Source organism: Salmo salar, chromosome 01, assembly GCF_965601325.2.
Source record: "Salmo salar chromosome 01, fSalSal1, whole genome shotgun sequence".
In the NCBI taxonomy this organism is placed as follows: domain Eukaryota; kingdom Metazoa; phylum Chordata; class Actinopteri; order Salmoniformes; family Salmonidae; genus Salmo; species Salmo salar.
Window position 1 is genome coordinate 156336074 of NC_138291.1, and position 27655 is coordinate 156363728.

At 42.7% G+C, this 27655-nt stretch overlaps 1 protein-coding gene across 2 annotated transcripts; it reads left to right on the forward strand.

Annotated features, from left to right (window-relative positions):
- The first annotated feature begins 482 nt into the window (after positions 1 to 482).
- On the forward strand, positions 483 to 27655 carry LOC106566259 (adenosine receptor A2b). Of its 2 annotated transcripts, none has more exons than XM_082955409.1 (3): positions 483 to 881; positions 5868 to 6596; positions 25936 to 27655. In XM_082955409.1, exons 2-3 carry the CDS (start codon positions 6265 to 6267, stop codon positions 26987 to 26989), a joined length of 1386 nt encoding a protein of 461 aa, XP_082811535.1. In that variant the 5' UTR covers positions 483 to 881; positions 5868 to 6264; the 3' UTR covers positions 26990 to 27655. The 2 variants fall into 2 exon arrangements, with proteins under 2 accessions (XP_082811535.1, XP_082811534.1); XM_082955408.1 differs by having other exon boundaries at positions 483 to 788.

Consider the following 27655-nt stretch of genomic DNA (forward strand, 5'->3'; position numbering starts at 1 on the left):
AGAGAACAGAAGCGTATAGGGTTGAATCTCACTGATAGCGTGTCACATAAAAAAATACATGTTTGTTTGATTAATGCTTAAGGAAATTAATTTCTGTGTGTCCTATCTGTGTTTGGAGTTAAAAAAAAAAAGTTAACCCAAAATAAGCTAGCAGTGTTACTGAAAGTCTTATTGACGCATTCAGTGAAAGTTTTAACGAATTTATTCAAAAAAATCCAAATCTATCATTTCAGTTCTCAGAGCGTTAATAAAACCTCTCAGGAAAACGTTCTCAGAACCTCCGTGCAACCTAAAAAATAAACTTCCTGGAAGAGGTGAAATTTTCACTTCTCTTCTCAGAACGTTTAAAAAACCTTCTGTTTTAAGAGTCAGGAAACGTATGGGTTCGTTCCCACAACCAATGTTAAACCCAAAAAATACTTTTCTACAACTTCCAAGGAACCAGATTTGCTAGCTAGATCTCTTTGTTTCGAAACCTTGAACGAAACGGGTGATATGCGTTTGTCTTCAGAACGGCGCGCATGGATGAGAGCGCATGCTACTGCGTTATCCTGTCGCAACTTCTGAGCGCATCTCAAGAGGAGATATTTTGTTTCTAATGTACACGTTTTTAATTAAGTCATATTTTATTTTTTTACAATATATAATTCCTAGACAAACTTCCAACTTTTGAAGAAGAACGGATTATGTGAAGAATATGAGGACGCATGTAGCCTATGGAGAGAAGGCTTGACAATATGTTGTGCATTTGCGTCAGTGGATGTCATCTAATATGGCAAGACAAAAGAGCAAGTATTGTTTTTATTCAATTTTTTTAAAGAGTAATGAAGAACTATTTGTTGTCAAGAGGCAAATATCCCCAATCTCAAAGTGGCTCTTAGGTAATTTGTGTGAAACAAGTGTCTAAATTGTGAAAAGTTCTGAGTGTATTTTTGTGTCCTTTTAATATCGTTTTTTATACGCAATGGGTTTGGTTATTTAATGAACTTGTTCCCTCCCCATTACATTCAAATCATAGTAAACAAAAATGTAACTAAGAAAATTGGCTACAATAAGCTTCATAACTCAATTACTACAATAGTACTACAATAGTACTACTAGAGTCCTACTCTTTGCAGTCTTCTTGAATTGACTGAGCTGAAATGGAATTGAGCCCAACCTTGTCATCTACTAATATTAAAACAGGTTGATCATGTTAATATATTGGGAAACTTTCTACTGAGAATGTCTATCATACTTATCACCTTGATATAGTACAGACGCCCATTGGTCACTTGTTTTGGCAGGGCCAGCTCCAGCCGTTAACCTTAACCCTTCCCATGGATCCCGTATAGCAGGGACCCATAAATTACCCTTGCATCTTTTGCTTGGCTTTGAGCTGTGTTTATGTCTCTATTGCTATCTGTGTCTGCACTTCAGGACATAGATGTAGTCAAGCTCCAATTCCCCTTTCATCAGCATTTCATATAGTGGTACGGCCAACAGCAACAGTCCTGCCATTTGTTTTCACTCTCCTCTGTGGTGCCTAACTGGTGCTTTGATTGACAGGCCTGCAATACAGTCTTTCCAAAGGATGTGCACGTGCTTATCTCTTCCTTCAAGGCACTACACACACACACACACACACACGCAGACATTTTACACTGACTCATTGGCTCACACGTACAAACATACAAACAAGATAAATGGACATGCACTGAGTGACATTAGGAACACCTTCCTAATATTGAGTTGCACCCCCTTTCGCCCTCAGAACAGCCTCAATTCGTTGGGGCGTGGACCCTACAAGGTGCCGAAAGCGTTCCACAGGAATGCTGGCCCATGTTGACTCCAATGCTTCCCACAGTTGTGTCAAGTTGGCTGGATGTCCTTTGGGTGGTAAACCATTCTTGATACACACAGGAAACTGTTGAGCGTGAAAAACCCAGCAGCATTAAATCTTTTTTTCTTGCCCATTCAGTCTCTTAATGGCACACATACACAAGCCATGTCTCAAGGCTTAAAAATATTCCTTTAACCTGTATCCTCCCCTTCATCTACACTGATTTGAAGTGGATTTAACAGGGGACCTCAATAAGGGATCATATGTTTCCACGTGGATTTACCTGGTCAGTCTGTGTCATGGAAAGAGCAGGTGTTCTTAATGTTTTTTACACTCAGTGTAATGTAAACCTTCCAGTTAGGATTCACCTGGATTCAACTGGTCAGCCTGTCATACAAAGAGCACAGTCAGTGTATATCAGCGTGAAGAGTCCATGTTATGATGTATCATTGTAGTTGAAACTACCATGTTGTCACAGCTACTGAAATGACGTCACTGAAATGTCATCAGTGGTGTATTGGAGGGTAAACGCCAGTGGTAGCTAACGTGGCCATACTTGTCCCTCCCATGATTTAATTTAAACTATGATAGCAGCTTACACAAGAAATAACTCATATTGATAAGCATCTACAGTGCCTTCAGAAAGTATTCATATGCCGTGACTTATTCCAAAATGTATTAAATAAAAAATACATTTCTAAAAATCTTACCGTCTACACACAATACACAATAATGATAATGTGAAAACATGTTTTTTTTATTATTTTTTTATTTGCAAATATATTGAAAATCAAATGCAGTCAATAGATGTTAGAATTATCTCTGGCAGAGATTACAGCTGTGAGTCTTTCTGGTTAAGTCTCTAAGAACTTTGCACACATGGATTGTACAATATTTGCACATTATTCTTTAAACAAAAATTCAAGCTCTGTCAAGATGGTTGTTGATCATTGCTAGACAGCCATTTTCAAGTCTTGCCATTTTCGTGACGTTGTATCGGTTAATGTGACGACTGCTGCTCAATGAATGATTAACGATTTAGAATTGCGTGATTAAATGAATCAGGCAATTATTAACTCATTAACCTGGGGCACCATGGGAAAATTGTTTTTATTGAGTTTCTATTTCCCAAATTAACTCAAAGAATATCAGAATATCGATTTTACAACAGTCGCTAATTAATCAATTTCCTCTACAGTCTCATTCTGAACGTCGCATAATCCGGGAATCTGCACAAACCCGAGTCCCACCAATGAGTTCGTACCACACCATTTTTAGTTGATATTTATTTAGCAGAAAAACACCCCCAAAGCATAATCTTTCTACCTCCATGTTTGACGGTGGGGATGGTGTTCTTGGGGTCATAGGCAGCATTCCTCCTCCTCCAAACACGGCGAGTTGAGTTGATGTCAAAGAGCTCCATTTTGGTCTCATCTGACCACAACACTTTCACCCAGTTGTCCTCTGAATCATTCAGATGTTCATTGGCAAACTTCAGATGGGCATGTATATGTGCTTTCTTGAGCAGGGGGACCTTGCGGGCGCTGCAGGATTTCAGTCCTTCACGGCGTAGTGTGTTACCAATTGTTTTCTTGGTGACTATGGTCCCAGCTGCCTTGAGATCATTGACAAGATCCTCCCGTGTAGTTCTGGGCTGATTCCTCACCGTTCTCATGATCATTGCAACTCCACGAGGTGAGATCTTGCATGGAGCCCCAGGCCGAGGGAAATTGACAGTTCTTTTGTGTTCCTTCCATTTGCGAATAATCGCACCAACTGTTGTCACCTTCTCACCAAGCTGCTTCGGCGATGGTCTTGTAGCCCATTCCAGCCTTGTGTAGGTCTACAATCTTGTCCCTGACATCCTTGGAGAGCTCTTCGGTCTTGGCCATGGTGGAGAGTTTGGAATCTGATTGATTGATTGCTTCTGTGTACAGGTGTCTTTTATACAGGTAACAAGCTGAGATTAGGAGCACTCCCTTTAAGAGTGTGCTCCTAATCTCAGCTCGTTACCTGTATAAAAGACACCTGGGAGCCAGAAATCTTTCTGATTGAGGGGGTCAAATACTTATTTCCCTCATTAAAATGCAAATCAATTTAACATTTTTGACATGCGTTTTTCTGGATATTTTTGTTGTTATTCTGTCTCACTGTTCAAATAAACCTACTATTCAAATTATAGACTGCTCATTTCTTTGTCAGTGGGCAAACATACAAAATCAGCAGGGGATCAAATACTTTTTTCCCTCACTGTAGCTACCTAGTAGCCAATATCAGGGTGACGGTCAACGTAAGCACACACATACAACACATACAAGCAACATTACACCCATCATCAGTACTTTTAATTTAAATAAAGAAACCATCAGTTTTAATAACTGAACATGTACCATTATTTCTGTAAAACTAACGGTGAAATATCGTATGGTAGTTGCGTGGTAAGAAAGAAAAAAAACAGCGTGATCAAAACTGTCTATAGCAGAGCGCTTTCGACACACCCACTTGCCCATACTCCGGTTGCCATATTGGGCTGCAGCTACCCACCTCTAGTTTACCCACGTCATTTTTCTGCCTAAAAGTTTACCCACCTTTTGAGGAAAATGCATTTAAAGTAAAGTGAGCTTTACTTTTTTCTTATCGACAGGCAATCAGAGTTTACCCACCTATTTTCTTTTACCACTACTTCGTGACAGAAGTCAGATCCCTTTCACATCAGCAATGACAACACAATTTATCTGCCTGTCTGTCTGCCCATTAACCTACTCCAGAGAAATTATTTCCCGGACGAGCCCTCCTACTACAACCCTTTGCCTCCCCCTCCCTAGATTCCACTGTCCTTATCTCACTCCATAGGGGCTCTGGGGATGTGGGGTGAGAGAGAGAGGTTCAGGGGTTACAGACCCACTGGACCAGGATAAAAGAGCAGTCACATTGTCTCCCTGATTGAAGGCACATTTTTTTGAGGTATGCTGTCTAATCTCTGTCTAAACTTGATAGCCAAGAGGGTTCCGTCAGGCCTGATAACAACTAGCTACTTACTATAAATAGAAGAAGAAAACTGCCCCCTGTATATTATCAGTAAGCGAACAGCAGTGTTTTCACATTGAGAATGCTTAATCTTACGCTACGTCATAGTTTCCCTCCGTCTACACTTTCTGTCATGATACTGAACTTTCAGGTAATAGCTAGTATCCATCTTTACCTTTCTCTCTGCATTATTGGAAAAGGACCCGTAAGTAAGCATTTCACTGTTGCACCTGTTGTTTACAAAGCATGTGACGAATACAATTTGATTTGATCCATGTATACATATCCAGAGGTGTTTACTCGTACAAAACTATAGGGCTTTTGAAGTGAGGCTGATTAATAACTGGCATAGGAATGGTATGTCTCTGTCTCTACTTCGCTCCCCTGGGCTTGTGAAACCCAGTAAACTCAATAGACTAGCTCCCATTTCAATCTCTCTTGCTCAGGGGTTTGTATTGGCAACAGGAGAGACAGTTTCCAACAACTGCATTAGATATAGGAGAACCTGGCTGAATATGGAAATGCTTTGGAGAAAAAGACAACACCTTGACTAGAATAGGAACAGCCATGTTAATGATTACAATAGAAACACTGCTCTAAATATCTGTTCCAATAATAGTACTAGCTGTGTCGCTACAATTCACATAGCTACGCTCATTGGCGTAATTCTTGGTTCTTGATTGGAGAGAAAAGCATGACGGGGTCTGATGATGTGTGACCTTTTTTGGGGGGAATGCTGTCCTAAAATAAAAGCTGTATTATTGGACTGTGCTTTGATCTGTGTGGGAAACAGAGCTGCTGGCTTTGGGAGACAAATTGCTTTTGTGACCTGGTGTATGCTGGTTGACCAGCAGCCTGTTTGTACAGGGACTAGTAATGAGATTGTTTTCTCGCTCTCTCTCAATTCAATTCAAGGGACTTTATTGGCATGGGAAACATATGTTAATAGATAATAAACAAAAGTGAAATAAACAATCAGAAATGAACAGTAAACATGACTCTCTCTTTCTCACTGCAGGATACTGATCTTCATGTGACAGTTGGTTGGCAACGGTTGGCAACGGCCCCTCCCAGTGTGTAGTGTCCAGCCCCTGAGGTTAGCAACAGAGAACACGATTGGACAGAAGGATTGGAAGAAGGAGAGAACCAAACAACCTTCTGTAGCGTGACAGTAGAGTGAACCTTGAATTACTTCTTCATTTGCTCTGTGGTTGGTAGTGGCACCATTTCTGGGCAACGGCTATAGAAACAGGAAGTTGTTACTGGTGGTTGGGCCTGCTAATCATCAAACAGACGGTCCCTGGTGGAAGACCAGAGTCTGCACGTGTAGCGATGCGTGTAGAGAGGGAGAGGCCCCTTCCCTGCTACCTGACTCAGACTCTGGCTGTGACCTTCAACTTGCCCCCAGCCCCACCATGTTGGACAATGCCTCCCTGGTCTACATCGTCCTGGAGCTGGTGATCGCCTGCCTGGCCGTGACTGGTAATGTGCTGGTCTGCTGGGCCGTGTGCCTCAACAGCACCCTGCAGAGCATCACCAACTACTTTGTGGTGTCCCTGGCAGTGGCAGACATCGCTGTGGGCATGCTGGCCATCCCCTTCGCCATCACCATCAGCACGGGCTTCTGCGCCAACTTCCACGGCTGCCTGTTCATTGCCTGCTTCGTGCTGGTGCTCACTCAGAGCTCCATCTTCAGCCTGCTGGCCATCGCTGTGGACCGCTACATTGCCATCAAGAGACCTCTCAGGTGATGACCTTAGCAGGGGAGGAGAGGGAAGGGACTGGGGACAGGGCTGAGCATGGTGGTGACACTGCTCCTGGTCTTACTATCAAATATAGTATACCAACTATCAAACATAAACAGGTATCATCTATGCTTGATATGTTGTTTTATTTACAGAACATCAAAGGCAGGTCCTCTGGCCCGTTAGATCTTGGCTGTGATATAAGTGATGTGCACAGCACAATGCATTTGTGTATGAAAACACATTGAATTATAGCAGGGTTATTCTATTAGGGCTAATCTCCCCACCGTAGGACAGACAGAGATAAATGTCTCCACAGGCTTCATTGGGTTAGCGTGTGTGTGCTGTTGGAAGGATTAAAAGGACGAAAGGCTTTGATCATTATCATCCTGGTAAATTAAATAATTTGTCTGTGAGGAATGAATAATATTTGCGTGGTTGTCAAGTAGGGTTAGATTAGTTGATAATCTTTACAATTAACTGTTGTCTTTATTTGTTATGTCTAAATGTATTTTTTAATGTGTTGTTTGTTGAATGTCCCAAGTACCTCATCTATTCTATACTGTGACTGTAGCAGAAGGGAACAGTGAAGTTTTTCAGGTGGCATGACTGGGTAAAATGCTTCAGGATGGCGGTCACATATTTGATCAATATTAGATGATGCTTACCGAGACACACTCATCTAAAATGATGTGCCATGCGAAATAAATGCTATAACCACCCCCCAGCCACATCTAGCTAAGTGAATCTGTCACTATTGTCTAGACATGACACATGTTCATGAAATACAATTGATAGTTGTAATCACACCCAGACATACCTGGCAAACATGATGGGTCATGTAATTATGTGGAGTCTTTTGTTTAGACATGTAGCAAGATATTGAACCATTATCCTAATGCATATATTCCCAAACTGGGGTATGTGTACCACCAGGGGTACACGTAATGCCATCGGGGGTAAGCCAAATAAAAATGTGTTTCACATTTATACAGTCCATTTATACACTGCTCAAAAAAATAAAGGGAACACTTAAACAACACAATGTAACTCCAAGTCAATCACACGTCTGTGAAATCAAACTGTCCACTTAGGAAGCAACATTGATTGACAATACATTTCACATGCTGTTGTGCAAATGGAATAGACAACAGGTGGAAATTATAGGCAATTAGCAAGACACCCCCAATAAAGGAGTGGTTCTGCAGGTGGGGACCACAGACCACTTCTCAGTTCCTATGCTTCCTGGCTGATGTTTTGGTCACTTTTGAATGCTGGTGGTGCTTTCACTCTAGTGGTAGCATGAGACGGAGTCTACAACCCACACAAGTGGCTCAGGTAGTGCAGCTCATCCAGGATGGCACATCAATGCGAGCTGTGGCAAGAAGGTTTGCTGTGTCTGTCAGCATAGTGTCCAGAGCATGGAGGCCCTACCAGGAGACAGGCCAGTACATCAGGAGACGTGGAGGAGGCCGTAGGAGGGCAACAACCCAGCAGCAGGACCGCTACCTCCGCCTTTGTGCAAGGAGGAGCAGGAGAAGCACTGCCAGAGCCCTGCAAAATGACCTCCAGCAGGCCACAAATGTGCATGTGTCTGCTCAAACGGTCAGAAACAGACTCCATGAGGGTGGTATGAGAGCCCGACGTCCACAGGTGGGGGTTGTGCTTATAGCCCAACACCGTGCAGGACGTTTGGCATTTGCCAGAGAACACCAAGATTGGCAAATTCGCCACTGGCGTCCTGTGCTCTTCACAGATGAAAGCAGGTTCACACTGAGCACGTGACAGACGTGACAGAGTCTGGAGATGCCGTGGAGAACGTTCTGCTGCCTGCAACATCCTCCAGCATGACCGGTTTGGCGGTGGGTCAGTCATGGTGTGGGGTGGCATTTCTTTGGGGGGCCGCACAGCCCTCCATGTGCTCGCCAGAGGTAGCCTGACTGCCATTAGGTACCGAGATGAGTTCCTCAGACCCCTTGTGAGACCATATGCTGGTGCGGTTGGCCCTGGGTTCCTCCTAATGCAAGACAATGCTAGACCTCATGTGGCTGGAGTGTGTCAGCAGTTCCTGCAAGAGGAAGGCATTGATGCTATGGACTGGCCCGCCCGTTCCCCAGACCTGAATCCAATTGAGCACATCTGGGACATCATGTCTCGCTCCATCCACCAACGCCACGTTGCACCACAGATTGTCCAGGAGTTGGCGGATGCTTTAGTCCAGGTCTGGGAGGAGATCCCTCAGGAGACCATCCGCCACCTCATCAGGAGCATGCCCAGGCGTTGTAGGGAGGTCATACAGGCACGTGGAGGCCACACACACTACTGAGCCTCATTTTGACTTGTTTTAAGGACATTACATCAAACTTGGATCAGCCTGTAGTGTGGTTTTCCACTTTAATTTTGAGTGTGACTCCAAATCCAGACCTCCATGGGTTGATAAATTGGATTTCCATTGATTATTTTTGTGTGATTTTGTTCTCAGCACATTCAACTATGTAAAGAAAAAAGTATTTAATAAGATTATTTCTTTCATTCAGATCTAGGATGTGTTGTTTAAGTGTTCCCTTTATTTTTTTGAGCAGTATATTTTCCAATGGGGCTATACATTTGGGTGTTTTTTTTTTTATTCGCCTGGGTAGCCTCGTTTCTATCATGACACAAGGCGAGACCCAAATGCAGACACAGGAGGCAGATGGTTGCAGTCTTACAATGTTTATTAATCCAAGAGAATGGTCTTGGACAGGCAAAAGGTCAAAACCAGATCAGAGTCCAGGAGGTACAGAGTGGCAGACAGCCTCATGGTCAAGGCAGGCAGAATGGTCAGGCAGGCGGGTACAAAGTCCAGAAACAGGCAAGGGTCAAAACCGGGAGGACTAGAAAAAGGAGAAATGCAAAAAGCAGTAGAACGGGAAAAAACGCTGCTTGACTTGGAAACATACAAGACAAACTGGCACAGAGAGACAGGAAACACAGGGATAAATATACTGGGGAAAACAAGCGACACCTGGAGGGGTGGAGACAATCACAAGGACAGGTGAAACAGATCAGGGCGTGACAGTTTCACTGCCAAAAATAAAATCAAACCATCTAGTGTTCAGTGAAATAACATCACAATGTCAAATACAGGTAGTCTAGTCAAATAATTAACTTCCAATCACATTAACCGTTACTCTCTCGCAGGAATTCTATTAACGGTCCGTATGTAGCCAAACGTAGCTGCTGCTCATTCCGTTTGCTCGAAAATTGATAAATGGTTAAAGAAAAGTAAGGCCCACGTCCATAGACATATACCAGCTCTACTGGTAGTACTGCTACTACCAGCAGTACTACACCTGCACCTGTTGACGACACAAGTTGTTCTGCTTCCACGAGAAAATCCAATGCTAGCATCAGTAATTCTACATTTGTTGTTAGCCCAGCTGGTATGGACACTGATAGTTGTGAATCTGATGCAGCTGAGGAGCTACTGCCCCCTTACCCGGGAAAGCACCGAACAACAGACAGGGACGTTGAACCATCGAAGAGGTGCAAATATGATGAGAACTACATTCATTTGGGGTTCACTTATATTGGGAGTAGTGCCTTTCCTCAGCCACAGTGTGTTATATGTGCAAAAGTACTATCTCACAACTCAATGAAACCTTCACTCTTGCGCAGACATTTTGAAATCAAAAACATGCCAATTTGAAAAAAAAAGCCACAGGAGTTTTTGGAGCGAGAATTAAGACTTTCGAGTAGTAAGACATGTATAAAAGCAACAGATACCATTAATAAGAAAGGCTAGAAGCATCTTATATGGTGAGCTACCGAGTGGCTAGGACAGGCAAGCCCCGTGCTATTGTGGAGGACTTCATTCTTCCTGCTGCCACGGAAATGGCTGGGAGAATGCTGGGGGAAAAGGCCAAAGAAACTATACAGACAATATCTTTACCAAACAACACTGTTTCATGACGCATCAGTGACATGGCGGGAGATGTTTTGAAACAATTACTGCTTCGCATACAAGCCAGTCAATTCTATGCGTTACAGATGAGTCAACAGACGTGGCGGGCCTGGCACAGCTCCTGGTATATGTCCGTTACGTTTATGGGGGGTCAATTAAGGAAGACATCCTCTTCTGCAAACCACTGGAAACCAGGACAACAGGAGAGGATATTTTTAAAGTACTGGACAACTTTGTGACATCAAATGGACTTTGGTGGTCAAGATGTTTTGGTATCTGTACTGATGGCGCAAAAGCCATGACAGAGAGACATAGGGGAGCGTGTAAGCAGTTGCTCCCGACACCCCTTGAGTACACTGCAGCATCCATCGAGAGGCTCTTGCTGCCAAGGGAATGCCTGACAGCTTGAAAGATGTTATGGACACTACAGTGAAAATGGTTAACTTTGTTAAAGCAAGGCCCCTGAACTCTTGTGTATTTTCTGCACTATGTAATGATATGGGCAGTGACCATGTAAAGCTTTTACAACATACAGAAGTGCGTTGGTTATCAAGGGGCAAAGTATTGACACGTTTTTTTTAATTGAGAGACGAGCTTAATGTTTTCTTTAATGTCTTATCTGACCGCTTGCATGATGATGAGTTTCTCACACGACTGGCCTATCTGGGTGATGTTTTTTCTTGCCGGAATGATCTGAATCTAGGATTACAAGGACTCTCCGCAACTATCTTCAATGCGCGGGACAAAATTGAGGCTATGATTAAGAAGTTGGAGCTCTTGTCTGTCTTCATTAACAAGGACAACACACAGGTCTTTCTATCATTGTATAATTTATTGTGTGCAAATGAACTCAAGCTTACGGAAAATGTCAAATGTGATATCGAAGCACCTGAGTGAGTTGGGTGCACAATTATGCAGGTACTTTCCCCAAACGGATGACACAAACAACTGGATTTGTTATCCCTTTCATGCTCTGCCTCCAGTCCACTTACCGATATCTGAACAAGAGAGCCTCATCGAAATTGCCACAAGCGTTTCTGTGAAAATTGAATTTAATCAGAAACCACTGCCAGATTTCTGGATGGGCTGCACTCAGAGTATCCTGCCTTGGCAAATCCAGCTGTTAAGACACTGATGCTCTTTGTAACCACATACCTATGTGAGAGGGGATTCTCGGCCCTCACTAGCATGAAAACTAAATACAGGCACAGACTGTGTGGAAAATGATTTAAGACTGAGACTCTCTCCAATACAACCCAACATTGCAGAGTTATGAGCATCCTTTCAAGCACACCCTTCTCATTAACCTGTGGTGAGTTATTCACCATTTTTGATGAACGAATAAGGTTTTATATGTAAGATGGTGAAATAAAGAGCAAAATGATTGATTATTATTATATTATTATTTGTGCCTTTGTCCTATAAGAGCGCTTTGTCCATTCCCACGAGCCAGGTTGTGACAAAAACACACTCATTCTTATGTTTAATAAATGTATCGTATGTGGCAGGCTTACAATGATGGCAAAAAAACAACATTTGAAAGTGCGCTGACCCTGGTGCGAGAGGGGGTATGCAGCTGGAGGTTGAATATTTGAAGGGGTACGGGACTATAAAAAGTTTGGGAACCACTGTCCTAACGCATATAGTACAAATGGATTGTCTTAGCTAGCCACAATGCATGAAATGCTGTAGTATGAATCTGCAGCTAGCTAAAGCTAACCAACTACACTATATTTACAAAAGTATGTGGACACCCCTTCAAATAAGTTGATTCGGCTATTTTAGCCACCCGTTGCTAACAGGTGTATAAAATCAGGCACACAGCCATGAAATATCCATAGACAAACATTGTTAGTGGAATTTCCTTACTGAAGAGCTCAGTAACTTTCAACGTGGCACCATCATAGGATGCCACCTTTCCAACAAGTCAGTTGTGGGTGGACCATTTCAGTTTGTCCGTGATATGTACGCCGAGGAACTTAAAACTTGTGGTAGGCCACAAATCTGGCAGTCCAACTAACTCATCTGGGTTTGCCAGATGGTCTGGGGCTGTTTTTTCATGGTTCGGGCTTGGCCCTTTAGTTCCAGTGAAGGGAAATCTTAACTCTACAGTATACAATTACATTCTAGATGATTCTGTGCTTCCAACTTTGTGGCAACAGTTTGGGGAAGGCCCTTTCCTGTTTCAGCATGACAATGCCCCCGTTCACAAAGCGATTTCCATACAGAAATGGTTTGTCGAGATCGGTGTGGAAGAACTTGACTGGCCTGCACAGAGCCTTGACCTCAATCCCATCGAACACCTTTGGGATGAATTGGAACGCCGACTGCGAGCTAGGCCTAATTGCCCAACATCAGTGCCCGACCTCACTAATGCTCTTGTGGCTGAATGGAAGCAAGTCCCCGCAGCAATGTTCTAGTGGAAAGCCTTCCCAGAAGAGTGGAGGCTGTTATTGCAGCAAAGGGGGGGCAACTCCATATTAATGCCCAAGATTTTGGAATAAGATGTTTGACGAGCAGGTACCCACATACTTTTGGTAATGTAGTGTAGGTTCCGTGTTAGCTAGGTAGCTAACATTAGGCTATAACTGGCAATGCAAATGGCTCTCTGAGATACAAATAATATTACTACACAGATCAGTGGAGGCTCCTCAGAGGAGGAAGGGGAGGACCATCCTCAGTGAATTTCATAAAAATACATATTGTAAAACATGAAAAAAATATATTCACATCACCAATTAATTGATTAAAACACAATGTTTTGCAATGAAGGTCTACAGTACCCTCAACAACACTCTGTAGGTTAGCACCATGGTGTAGACGGGGGACAGCTAGCTTCCATCCTCCTCTGTGTATAATGACGTCAATATAAAAATATAATATAAAAAAAACTAGGACGCTCTTAGTTTTCACCCCATCCATAGACTTACATAGTAATTATGACAACTTCCGAAGGACGTCCTCCAACCTATCAGAGCTCTTGCAATAGGAACTAACATGTTGTCCACCCAATCAAAGGATCAGAGAATTAATCTATTACTGAAGCATAAGCTACAGCTAGCTAGCGCTGTAGTGCATAAAATGTGGCGAGTAGTTGAACAGTTTAACAAATTATTTTCTTAAAAAAGGAAGGAGAAGCAAGAGAGAGATTTTCTCTTTTTTCACTATCATAGCCTTCCCTGTGGCTCAGTTGGTAGAGCATGGTGTGTGCAACGCCAGGGTTGTGGGTTCGATTCCCATGGGGGGCCAGTACAAAAAAAACGTTAAAAAAATGCATGAAATGAAATTGAAATGTATGTATTCACTACTGTAAGTCGCTCTGGATAAGAGTGTCTGCTAAATGACTAAAATGTAAAATGTAATGTTCACTTACTTAGCTAGCAAAGGCAGCTAGCTAGTTTAGCCTACTCAAACACCCTGCTCAAACAGAGGGATGCTATGTTAGCTAGATGGCTTTGACTATCTGACACAACACTGGAACTCTTTTAAGTCAAGGTAAACTGAGAGGGGGAGAGTGAGGGGGGAGAGTGCATAGATGCGAGAAGAAATACAACGTGGCTGCTATGAAAGTGAACTGTGATCAGGGGTGTATTTATTCCACCGATTCTGTTGAAAAACCTTTCTTAAATGGAAGCAAACGAAACAGGGATAAACATATCTGAATTTGTTCAATGGAAACTATCGTTTGCAACTGTTTACACCCTAGATAAGATAGATGCAGGCAAGAGTGTGCAAGGCGGTATCGAATGTGTCACTGTCTGTCACCTCAAATTTTTCTCTTGACCTACGTTGTAAACCTTCATTCATAGGCTAGGTTGTAGCAATCTCATGATATAGAGAAAATTTGAGTATTTATTTTTATTTTTTTATTTAACCTTTTATTTAACTAGGCAAGTCAGTTAAGAACACATTCTTATTTACAATGACGGCCTAGGAACAGTGGGTTAACTGCCTTGTTCAGGGACAGAACGACAGATTTAAAGTATCATGTATCGATATGATACTCTATCATGTAGAGTATCATTTAGCCTGAACCTATCGATGTTACATTGAACTGGGTGAATGGAATATGAATGACAGTCATCCAATATGCTGTAATAGAAATAAGGAATAATAGAAATAAGAAATTCCAGAAAATGATGTCATGGCTTTAGGAGCTTCAAACTCAGTGCCTCTGCTTGACATCATGGGAAAATCAAAAGAAATCAGCCAAGACCTCAGAAAATAAATTGTAGACCTCCACAAGTCTGGTTCATCCTTGGGAGCAATTTCCAAACGCCTGAAGGTAAAACGTTCATCTGTACAAACAATAGTACGCAAGTATAAACACCATGGGACCACGCAGCCGTCATACCGCTCAGGAAGGAGAAGTGTTCTGTCTCCTAGAGATGAACGTACTTTGGTGCGAAAAGTGCAAATCAATCCCAGAACAACAGCAAAGGACCTTGTGAAGATGCTGAAGGAAACAGGTACAAAAGTATCTATATCCACAGTAAAATGAGTCCTATATTGACATAACCTGAAATGCCGCTCAGAAAGGAAGAAGCCACTGCTCCAAAACCGCAATAAAAAAGCCAGACTACAGGCCTCCCGGGTGGCGCAGTGGACTAAGGAACTGCATCGCAGTGCCAGCTGTGCCACCAGAGATTCTGGGTTCGAGTTCAGGCTCTGTCTCAGCCAGCTGCGACCGGGAGGCCCATGGTGCAGCGCACAATTGGCCCAGCGTCGTCCGTGTTAGGGAGGGTTGGGCCGGCAGGCATATCATTAATTTTAGGGGGTGATTTCAACTGTACAATGTCCCCAGTCCTCAAGAAGAACTACAGTCCCATCTAAATGTGCCCTATCTTTTCTTCAGAAATATGCTGTGTGAGGCCTGGAATTTCCTACACCCTACAGATAGACAGTATTCCTTTTTTTCTAATGTTCATCAAACATACTCCCGCATTGATTACTTCTTTTTGGACAAAAAACTTCTGCCTAACTTTCAGAGTTGTACTTATGAGAGTATTGTTAATTCTGACCATTCACCATTAGTGCTTGAGCTAGAGATTCTCCAGCAACGTCCTATGTGTTATCAATGGCGTCTTAACCCCATTTTACTCTCAGATAAGGAGTTTGTCTATTTAATTTCTTCTGAAATCACCTTATTCCTAGAAATTAATTCAACGTCAAGTATGTCCTGCTCTACCATATGGGAGTCTCTCAAAGCATACCTATGTGGCCAAATTATTTCTCATACCGCCAACAAAAACAAAGCTCGCTCTCAGCGGCTTCGAGACCTGAGCGAAGCCATAGCTACATTGGATGAGAAGTATGCTATAGATCCTTCCTCTGATCTACCTAAAGAACGCCAGCTACTCCAATCTGAATTTAATGAGGTTTCTACCAGACAAGCTGAACAATTACTCTTACAGAGTGTATGAACAAGGCGACAAGGCCAGTAAACTCCTTGCACATCAGATCCGTAAATCTAAGGCCTCCTGTTTAATCCCACAAATAAGGACCCTGTCTGGTGCTACCACAGTTATACATAAAGAGATCAATGATCAATTCTAACAATTTTACTCTGCGCTAGACACCTCTGAATCTCCTCAAGACCCTTTGCTGACTGATTCATTCCTTAATGGTCTGAATATGCTTTCAATTGATACAGACTCCTATGACTGTTTAGAAGAAGAATTTACACCTGAGGAGATTGCAACAGCTGTGTCCGCAATGAAAAGTGGTAAATCACCGGGTCCGCAAGGTTTTCCAACCGAATTTTACAGGATGTTTTCCGGTCTGCTTTGCCCATTCCTTTCTCGATTATTTGCAGAGTGCCTTAATACATCAAAGCCTAGTCTTTATTAGGCTTCAATTTCATTACCATTAAAGAAAAACAAAGACCCCTGGAATGGAATCCTAGCCAAGCTCTTAGCCATCCTTATGGAAGGTTTGCTACACCAAGTAATACACTCTGACCAGACTGGCTTTATGAGAAATAGGCATTTGTTTTTCAATATTAGACGCATTATGAATATACTTTACTCCCCAGCATTGGGGGACCTGGAGGTGGTGGTCTCGCTTGATGTGGAAAAAGCTTTTGACTGCGTTGAGTGGGACTAGCTAACAAATGCCCTTCATAGATTTGGCTTTGGCCCCAAATTCATTGCATGGATAAAGATTATTTATTTTTCTCCCATGGCTTTGGTATGGACTAACAACTTGTCCTCTGACTATTTTGCCTTGCACCGCGGATCCAGACAGGGTTGTCCACTCTCCCCCTTGTTGTTTGTTTTGGCAATTGAGCCCCTCGCTGTTGCACTGCGCTCTAATGATGCCATTCACGGTATAATCAGAACGGGCTTAGAGCAGAAAGTCTCGCTATATGCTGACGACCTCCTTTTGTTTATCTCCAACCCTGATACCTCATTACCACATGCCTTATCTATTCTTAAAAAGTTTAGATCAATCTCAGGGTACAAGCTGAATCTAGGCAAGAGAGCCTTTTCCTGTAAATATGGCTGCTTTTAAGTGCTCTTTTACAAGCTTTCAGTTTAGGATTGTTCTGGATCAGTTCACCTACTTGGGAGTTAAAGTAACAAGGAAATATTCAAATTTGTTTAAGGAAAACATTGTTGCTCTAGCAGACAGTTTGAAACAATCATTTACTTTTTGGAAATCTACCTATTTCTCTTATTGGAAGGATTAATGCCATTAAAATGAATGTGTTGCCCAAATGTTTATTTCAATGTTAACCCATTTTTATTCCAAAATCTTTTTTTAATTCACTGGATCAAACATTCATGTATTTTATTTGGGATGGCAAGGTACCGCGGATTGGTAGAAAACATTTACAGAAGCCTAAGGCATTGGGTGGTTTAGCTCTACCAAATTTTCAGACATACTATTGGGCTGCAAATTTCAGAGCCCTTTTGTACTGGTGACAGACTGATCCTTCTGGCCCAAGACCCCTCTGGGTCCAGATGGAGTCTGAATCGTGTAAACCTGCTGCACTATCTTCTGTGTTGTGCTCATCTCTCCCAGTGTCCCTAGGCAAAAGGTGTGTCAACCCAATTGTAAAGCAATCTCTTAAAATTTGGAATCAGTTCCGTTTAGCCTTTAGCCTCCGAGGCGTTTCTCTATCAGGCCCAATCAATCAGAACATTTTATTTCATCCATCTTTAAATGATGGGGCTTTTGGCATCTGACATTCACTGGGCCTCTCCTCACTATCCCAATTATTATTTGATGATACATTTGCCTCTTTTGCTCAACTACAGGAAAAGTTCAACTCTAGACTAGGAACTTTGTCAGAGCTAACACACCTGAATTTCCCCATAGGCCTGCGAATACAGCTATAGAGAGCATCTTTGAGCTAAACAAGCTTCCTAGGGGTGCAATTTCAGCTGTACACTACCGTTCAAAAGTTTGGGGTCACTTAGAAATGTCCTTGGTTTTTAAAGAAAATCGAATTTTTTGTCCATTAGAAAAACATAAAATTGATCAGAAATACAGTGTAAACATTGTTAATGTGGTAAATGACTATTGTAGCTGGAAATGGCTGATTTTTTTATGGAATACTTACATAGGTGTACAGAGGCCCATTATCAGCAGCCATCACTCCTGTGTTCCAATGGCACGTTGTGTTAGCTAATCCAATTTTATCATTTTAAAAGGCTAATTGATCATTAGAAAACCCTTTTGCAATTATGTTAGCACAGCTGAAAATGATTAAAGAAGCAATACAACTGGCCTTCTTTAGACTAGTTGAGTATCTGGAGCATCAGCATTTGTGGGTTTGATGACAGGCTCAAAATGGCCAGAAACAAAGAACTTTCTTCTGAAACTCATCAGTCTATTCTTGTTCTGAGAAAAGAAAAGCTATTCCATGCGAGAAATTGCCAAGAAACTGAAGATCTCGTACAACGCTGTGTACTATTCCTCTCTTTTGTATCATCTGAGATCCCTAAAGATTGGAAAGCTGCCGCGGTCATCCTCCTCTTCAAAGGGGGTGACACTCTAGACCCAAACTGTTATAGACCTATAGCCATCCTGCCCTGCTGCTCTAAAGTCTTCGAAAGCCAAGTTAATAAACAGATCACTGTCCATTTCAAATCCCACCGTATCTTCTCCGCTGTGCAATCCGGTTTCCGAGCTGGTCACAGGTGCACATCAACCACGCTCAAGGTACTAAATGATATCATAACCGCCATCGATAAAAGACAGTACTGTGCAGCCGTCTTCATCGACCTGGCCAAGACTTTCGACTCTGTCAATCACCGTATTCTTATCGGCAGACTCAACAGCCTTGGTTTCTCAAATGACTGCCTCGCCTGGTTCACCAACTACTTCGCAGACAGAGTTCAGTGTGTCAAATTGGAGGGCCTGTTGTCCGGACCTCTGGCAGTCTCTATGGGGGTACCACAGGGTTCAATTCTCGGGCCGATTCTTTTCTCTGTATATATCAATGATGTCGCTCTCGCTTCGGGTGATTCCCTGATCCACCTCTACGCAGACCACACCATTCTGTATACATCTGGCCCTTCTTTGAACACTGTGTTAACTAACCTCCAAACGTGCTTCAATGCCATACAACACTCCTTCCGTGGCCTCCAACTGCTCTTAAACGCTAGTAAAACCAAATGCATGCTTTTCAACCGTTCGCTGCCCGCACCCGCCCGCCCAACTAGCATCACTACCCTGGACGGTTCTGACCTAGAATATGTGGACAACTACAAATACCTAGGTGTCTGGCTAGACTGTAAACTCTCCTTCCAGACTCATATTAACCTCTCTAGGGTACGTGGGAAAAAATCGTCCCACACTATTCAACAGCCAGCGACAAATCAGAGCGCCAAATTTAAAACCACAAAATGTCATAATTCAAAGTTCTCAAACATAGGACTATTTTACACCATTTGAAAGATAACTCTCGTTAATCTAACCACATTGTCCGATTTCAAAAAGGCTTTACAGCGAAAGCAAAACATTAGATTATGTCAGGAGAGTACCCTACCAAAAATAATCACACAGCCATTTTCAAAGCAAGCATATATGTCACAAAAACCAAAACCACAGCTAAATGCAGCACTAACCTTTGATGATCTTCATCAGATGACACTCCTAGGACATTATGTTATACAATACATGCATGTTTTGTTCAATCAAGTTCAAATTTATATCAAAAACCAGCTTTTTACATTAGCATGTGATGTTCAGAACTAGCATACCCACCGAAACCTTCCGGTGAATTTACTAAATTACTAATGAATAACGTTCACAAAATACATAACAATTACTTTAAGAATTATAGATACAGAACTCCTTTATGCAATCGCTGTGTCAGATTTTAAAATAGCTTTTCAGCGAAAGCACATTTTGCAATATTCTGAGTACATAGCCCGGCCATCACAGCAAGCTAATTTGACACCCATCAGATTTACTATAAGAAAAATTGTATTACCTTTGCTGTTCTTCATCAGAATGCACTCCCAGGACTTCTACTTCAACAACAAATGTTGTTTTGGTTCCAAATAATCCATAGTTATATTCAAATAGCTCCGTTTTGTTCGTGCGTTCAGGTCAGTATCCGAAGGGTGACACGCGAGCGCATTTCGTGACAAAAAAATGCAAAATATTCCATTACCGTACTTCGAAGCATGTCAAACGCTGTTTAAAATCAATTTTTATGCGATTTTTCTCGTAAAATAGCGATAATATTCCACCCGGGTGACATTGTATTCATTCAAAGGCTGAAAGAAAAAAATTGAGAATTGTCATGAACGCGCATCTCCAGTGTCACTGTTCTCAGCCTGACCACTCACAAACAGAGCTCCTGTACTTAGCCCAGAGACTGCAGACACCCCATCACACTTTCTGGCGCCTTCTGAGAGCCAATGGAAGCCTTAGAAAATGTCACGTTACAGCAGAGATGCTGTATTTTCGATAGAGATGCCACAGAAGGAGAACAAATTGTCAGACAGGGCACTTCCTGTATGGAATCTTCTCAGGTTTTGGTCTGCCATATGAGTTCTGTTATACTCACAGACACCATTCAAACAGTTTTAGAAACTTTAGAGTGTTTTCTATCCAAATCGATTATATGCATATTCTCGTTTCTGGGCAAGAGTAGTAACCAGTTTAAATCGGGTACGTTTTTTATCCGGCCGTGCAAATACTGCCCCCTAGCCCCAACAGGTTAAACATCTCCAATCCAAAATCAAATCTAGAATCGGCTTTCTATTTCGCGACAAAGCCTCCTTCACTCACGCCGCCAAACTTACCCTAGTAAAACTGACTATCCTACCGATCCTCGACTTTGGCGATGTCATTTACAAAATAGCTTCCAATACTCTACTCAGAAAACTGGATGCAGTCTATCACAGTGCCATTCGTTTTGTTACCAAAGCCCCTTATATCACCCACCACTGAGACCTGTATGCTCTAGTCGGCTGGCCCTCGTTACATATTCGTCGCAAGACCCACTGGCTCCAGGTCATCTATAAGTCTATGCTAGGTAAAGGTCCGCCTTATCTCAGCTCACTGGTCACGATAACAACACCCACCCGTAGCATGCGCTCCAGCAGGTATATCTCACTGGTCATCCCCAAAGCCAACACCTCCTTTGGCCACCTTTCCTTCCAGTTCTCTGCTGCCAGTGACTGGAACAAATTGCAAAAATGGCTGAAGTTGGAGACTTATATTTCCCTCACTAACTTTAAACATCAGCTATCTGAGCAGCTAAATGATCGCTGCAGCTGTACATAGTCCATCTGTAAATAGCCCACCCAATCTACCTACCTCATCCCCATATTGTTTTTATTTACTTTTCTGCTCTTTTGCACACCATTATCTCTACTTGCACATCATCTGCTCATTTATCACTCCAGTGTTAATCTGCTAAATTGTAATTATTTCGCTACTATGGCCTATTTATTGCCTACCTCCTCACGCCATTTGCACACACTGTACATATACTTTTTTTCTATTGTGTTATTGACTGTACGCTTGTTTATTCCATGTGTAACTCTGTGTTGTTGTTTGTGTCGCACTGCTTTGCTTTGCTTTATCTTGGCCAGGATGCAGTTGTAAATGAGAACTTGTTCTCAACTAGCTTACCTGGTTAAATAAAGGTGAAATAAAATAAAAAATATTTTAAAAAACTACTCCCTTCACAGAACAGCGTAAACTGGCTCTAACCAGAATAGAAAGAGGAGTGGGAGGCCCTGGGGCACAACTGAGCAAGAGGACAAATACATTAGAGTGTCTAGTTTGAGAAACGGATGCCTCACAAGTCCTCAACTGGCAGCTTCATTAAATAGTACCCACAAAACACCGTTCTCAACATCAACAGTGAAAAGGCGACTCCAGGATGCTGGCCTAATGACTTACAGAACCCTTCTTTGCTGCCTTTAAAGACTCGATTGCAAAAGGATTTGGGGGAGGAACTTGGGGAAGACACAAAAACAAATGATAGTCCCACTAAGCGCAAACCAGATGGGATGGTATATCGCTGCAGAATGTTGTGGTAGCTGTGCTGGTCAAGTGTGCCTTGAATTCTAAATAAATCACTTACAGTGTCACCAGCAAAGCACCCCCACATCATCACACCTCCTCCTCCATGCTTCACGGTGGGAACATGGCGGTTGGAACCAAAAATCTCAAATTTGGACTCATCCGACTAAAGGACAGATTTCTACCGATCTAATGTCCATTGCTCGTGTTTCTTTGCCCAAGAGCAAGTATCATCTTCTTATTGGTGTTCTTTAGTAGTTGTTTCTTTGCAGCAATTCGACCATGAAGGCCTGATTCACGAATTCTCCTCTGAAAAGTTGATGTTGAGATGTGTCTGTTACTTGAACTCTGTGAAGCATTTATTTGGTGGGCAATTTCTGAGGTTGGTAACTCCAATGAACTTATCCTCTGCAGCAAAGGTAACTGGGTCTTACTTTCCTGTGGCGGTCTTCATGAGAGCCAGTTTCATCATAGCGCATTTTGTGACTGCACTTTACATTTTCCGGATTGACTGACCTTAATGTCTTAAAGTAATGATGGACTGTCGTTTCTCTTTGCTTATTTGAGCTGTTCTTGCCATAATATGGACTTGGTCTTTTACCAAATAGGGCTATCTTCTGTATACCACCCCTACATTGTCACAACACAACTGATTGGCTGAAACGCATTAAGAAGGAAAGAAATTCCACAAATTAACTTTTTACAAGGCACACCTGGTAATTCAAATGCATTCCAGGTGATTACCTCATGAAGCTGGTTGAGAGAATGCCAAGAGTGTGCAAAGCTGTCATCAAGGCAAAGGGTGGCTACTTTGAATAATCTCAAATATAAAATATATTTGCTGAAGAATTGTTTTGGATAGTACATTGTTCCATTTGTGTTATTTCATAGATTTGACGTCTTCACTTTTATTCTACAATGTAGAAAATAGTAAAATAAAGAAAAACCCTTGAATGAGTAGGTGTGTCCAAACCTTTGACTGGTATTGTGTATATAATAAAATAATTAAATAGATAACCCAGGTTGCTATCTGCTCAACACCAGTCATTATGAACATTAACTTCAACAAACCACAGCAATAAATCTGTAGATAGCTAGTTTAGTGTTGTATGTAATGTTTAACTGCAACAAATGGCCTGCAATAAATGTCTAGATAGCTATTTCAGTATGCTATTTTAATGTTAATGTTAATAAGGCACTCAAGTTTGCATAAGGGACAAATATGTAACTTTGAATATACAGTCGTGGCCAAAAGTTGAGAATGACACAAATATTAATTTCCACAAAGTTTGCTGGCTCAGTGTCTTTAGATATTTTTGTCAGATGTTACTATGGAATACTGAAGTATAGTTACAAGCATTTCATGACTGTCAGACTTTTATTGACAATTACATGAAGTTGATGCAAAGAGTCAATATTTGCAGTGTTGACCCTTCTTTTTTCAAGACCTCTGCAATCCACCCTGGCATGCTGTCAATTCACTTCTGGGCCACATCCTGACTGATGGCAGCCCATTCTTGCATAATCAATGCTTGGAGTTTGTAAGAATTTGTGGGTTTTTGTTTGTCCACCCGCCTCTTGAGGATTGGCCACAACTTCTCAATAGGAATAAGGTCTGGGGAGTTTCCTGACCATGGACCCAAAATATCGATGTTTTGTTCCCCGAGCCACTTAGTTATCACTTTTGCCTTATGGCAAGGTGCTCCATCATGCTGGAAAAGGCATTGTTTATCACAAACTGTTCCTGGATGGTAGGGAGAAGTTGCTCTCGGAGGATGTGTTGGTACCATTCTTTATTCATGGCTGTGTTCTTAGGCAAAATTGTGAGTGAGCCCACTCCCTTGGCTGAGAAGCAACCCCACACATGAATGGTCTCAGGATGCTTTACTGTTGGCATGACACAGGACTGATGGTAGCGCTCACCTTGTCTTCTCCGGACAAGCTTTCATCCGGATGCCCCAAACAATCGGAAAGGGTGTATTCATCAGAGAAAATGACTTTACCCCAGTCCTCAGCAGTCCAATCCCTGTACCTTTTGCAGAATATCAGTCTGTCCCTGATGTATTTCCTGGAGAGAAGTGGCTTCTTTGCTGCCCTTCTTGACACCAGGCCATCCTCCAAAAGTTTTCGCCTCACTGTGCGTGCAGATGCACTCACACCTGCCTGCTGCCATTCCTGAGCAAGCTCTGTACTGGTGGTGCCCCGATCCCGCAGCTGAATCAACTTTAGGAGACGGTCCTGGCGCTTGCTGGACTTTCTTGGGCGACCTGAAGCCTTATTCACAACAATTGAACCGCTCTCCTTGAAGTTCTTGATGATCCGATAAATGGTTGATTTAGGTACAATCTTACTGGCAGCAATATCCTTGCCTGTAAAGACCTTTTTGTGCAAAGCAATGATGACGGCACGTGTTTCCTTGCAGCTAACCATGGTTGACAGAGGAAGAACAATGATTCCAAGCACCACCCTCCTTTTGAAACTTCCAGTCTGTTATTCGAACTCAATCAGCATGACAGAGTGATCTCCAGCCTTGTCCTCGTCAACACTCACACCTGTGTTAACGAGAGAATCACTGACATGATGTCAGCTGGTCGTTTTGTGGCAGGGCTGAAATGCAGTGGAAATGTTTTTGGGGGATTCAGTTCATTTGCATGGCAAAGTAGGACTTTGCAATTAATTGCAATTCATCTGATCACTCTTCATAACATTCTGGAGTATATGCAAATTGCCATCATACAAACTGAGGCAGCAGACTTTGTGAAAATTAATATTTGTGTCATTCTCAAAACTTTTGTGAATGGATATTTCCTGCAGACTACAACCAAACAACTCAACCCGAAAACTTGGCAACAACAACCAAAATGTTCAACTTGCATATCTCCCCTTTCTTAAAGAGTGAAACTGGAGTGAAATAGGGTGCCTCATGGGAAATACCGTGCCTCATACTACAAGCGTGTGGTCACAGTCACAACTGTAATTTTGATTCTCCCGTGCGAAGGCATTGCCTTCGTGTTAAAGTCATAGCAGGTTAGGGTTAGGGACCCAGCCTGTGTATGTGTATGCATTTGCATGTATGTGGATATGAATGAGCTTTCATTACATCCTGAGCTCTAGATCCACCCTGGTCCACAGAGGTCTCCGTCAAAGAGGCCTAAGCCCTCCTGGACTCCTCAACCCACCCCTTAACCACAAACAACTGGGTCATGTGTCTGTGGCGCTGCTCTTTGAGATTTTACATTATGAACTCTGGTTTAGACATGGCCAATGGAAAAAAAACTGACAGAAAGACCTGACAACAGCTTGATATTCTGTTCATTACAACTATTGGCTTTAAGACTGACTGACTAATTTCCTTAATATTTCCTTTAATGCTGAGCGAATATTTGCCTTAAATTACTATAACTGTGGTGTATCGCAATATTGACTGGTTTGTGATATTATTAAATAAGAATTTGTTCTTAACTGACTTGCCTAGTTAAATAAAGGTTAATTTTAAAAAATATATAGAAATCGGTTGATCTCATTCTGCATATTACATAGAACACAGATTTTCATTTGTGTAATGTCTGGGGCACAAACAAAGGACAGCCAACAAGGGTTACATCAGAGGGTAGATAAGCTTTTGTGCAATGTTCCTTAAATCACAGGAAATGCTTTCTTAAGTCCACATATTGTACATGAGCTGATATCCGCTGCTCCATCTCCTAGTATGGCAGGGCTAGTCGAGTCTGTCAAACAATGGACTCATTTCCCATATAAGTAGATACTGGTACATTCTCTGTATAAAGGCTGTCTGGGCTTGAAAAAAGGAACTCTCTCATCCTGGGAACGTCAATGTTTGTCATGTAACAATATAAAGCACCTGTCTGAATTCCTCTCTTGTGTTTTCATGTGATCTTTAGGTATAACAGCCTTGTGACGGCAGGGAGGGCGAAGAGCATCATCGCAGTGTGCTGGGTTCTCTCTGTGGGCATCGGCCTCACGCCCATGCTGGGCTGGAACAGGGGTGCCACTGCCACCAACAGCAGCTCATGCCCCGTGGGCATGACAGAGTGCCTGTTTGAGGGTGTGGTGACCCTGCACTACATGGTCTACTTCAACTTCTTTGGCTGTGTGCTGGTGCCTCTGCTGGTCATGCTGGCCATCTACGCCCGCATCTTCATGGCGGCGCGGCGCCAACTGAGGCTGATGGACCTGAAGCTGGCTCACATGTACACCCACGGGACAAGTTCGTCGTCCACCTCTTCCCGCTCCACCCTGCAGAAGGAGGTCCACGCGGCGAAGTCTCTGGCCATCATCGTGGGGCTGTTCGCCTTCTGCTGGCTGCCCCTGCACATCATCAACTGCTTCAACCTGTTCTGCCAGGACTGTGGGCGCCCACACATATGGGTGATGAACATCGCCATCCTCCTGTCCCACGCCAACTCCGTGGTCAACCCCTTCATCTACGCATACCGCATCCGGGAGTTCCGCCACACCTTCCGCAGGATCCTGCGCCAGCACGTGCTGGGCCACCAGGAGGAGAATGGTGGTGACAGAGGCGTGGGCGGCAGCATTAGTGCCATGCGCTCCGCCCCTCGCATCAGCATGGTGGATGGATCATGTGGCACCATGGTGAACAGTTATGCCTTGGAGCCCAGCCCCAAACTCAACCCCACTAGGACTCACATAGGGATCCATAGAGCTGAGAAAGTGGCTTCCTCTGCCTTCTGTCAGTGGTCGGCACCACAGTCAGACCCTGCACCAATCAGCTACATCCAAAATGGATACCACAGAGGGGATGCCCCACTGTCGCTTAGGCGGAAGCAGTGCATCATGGGATGTGCGGTCCAAAGTGGGGTTGAGACTAAGAACCTTGGGGGAACAACAGAGGTGATGGAGGTGACAGTGGGAACATCTAATTTGTGCACGTCAGGCCTCTGTCCCCCTCACAGACCATCTCTAACCACTCAGTAGAACTCATTGAGGTGTCATGATATAGTTATCCCCATGATGAACAAGTTACTGATACCCCAACGTACGTCATCAACTACAAGGGGGAGAAGTGAGGGACCAAACATAAAGCATGTTCCCTACGCCTGTAAAGGATTTACCTAAATCTTGGAAATGCTTGCACTGAGAAGAAATAGCATTTCTTTCTTTAGGAGGGAGACTCCTTAGCCTGGAAAGGAAACAACAAACTGGTTTTAAGTTACTTCCAGCCATTTAACTTTTTTCTTTCTTCAAATGATTGTATTTGTTGTTCACATAGCTGTTTTTCTGGACATATTTTGTATACGTCACCTCTGAGGCTTTTTACTGTAGGCTAATGGTCTTTCTAAATTGAAAGATTGATCACATTATAAATGAATGGACTGGTCTAACGAACACCTGTTGTATGCTGACAGATTATGACCAAAACCATAATGACCCCAACGACTGTGCAACACTGTATGATACAATATCCGGTATTGCTGGTCAACCACTATGCAGTTAATTAAACTACTGTATGTCAGTGTGAAGTTTCTGAAATGTATTCTTTCCCTTTTGCAATGCAGTATTCCAATTTTTGTCATATACTGTTTTCAAAAGCTGGTCCCTTGTGTTTACTTGTCAGATTATTAAAGTCTTAAATAAGCTCTA

Bases quoted from the DNA above. Each gene is read 5' to 3' on its own strand.
- LOC106566259 (XM_082955409.1), top strand. From the start codon at position 6,265: ATGTTGGACAATGCCTCCCTGGTCTACATCGTCCTGGAGCTGGTGATC. The intron at 6,597-25,935 runs GTGATGACCTTA...TGTGATCTTTAG, and splicing joins GCCATCAAGAGACCTCTCAG to GTATAACAGCCTTGTGACGG.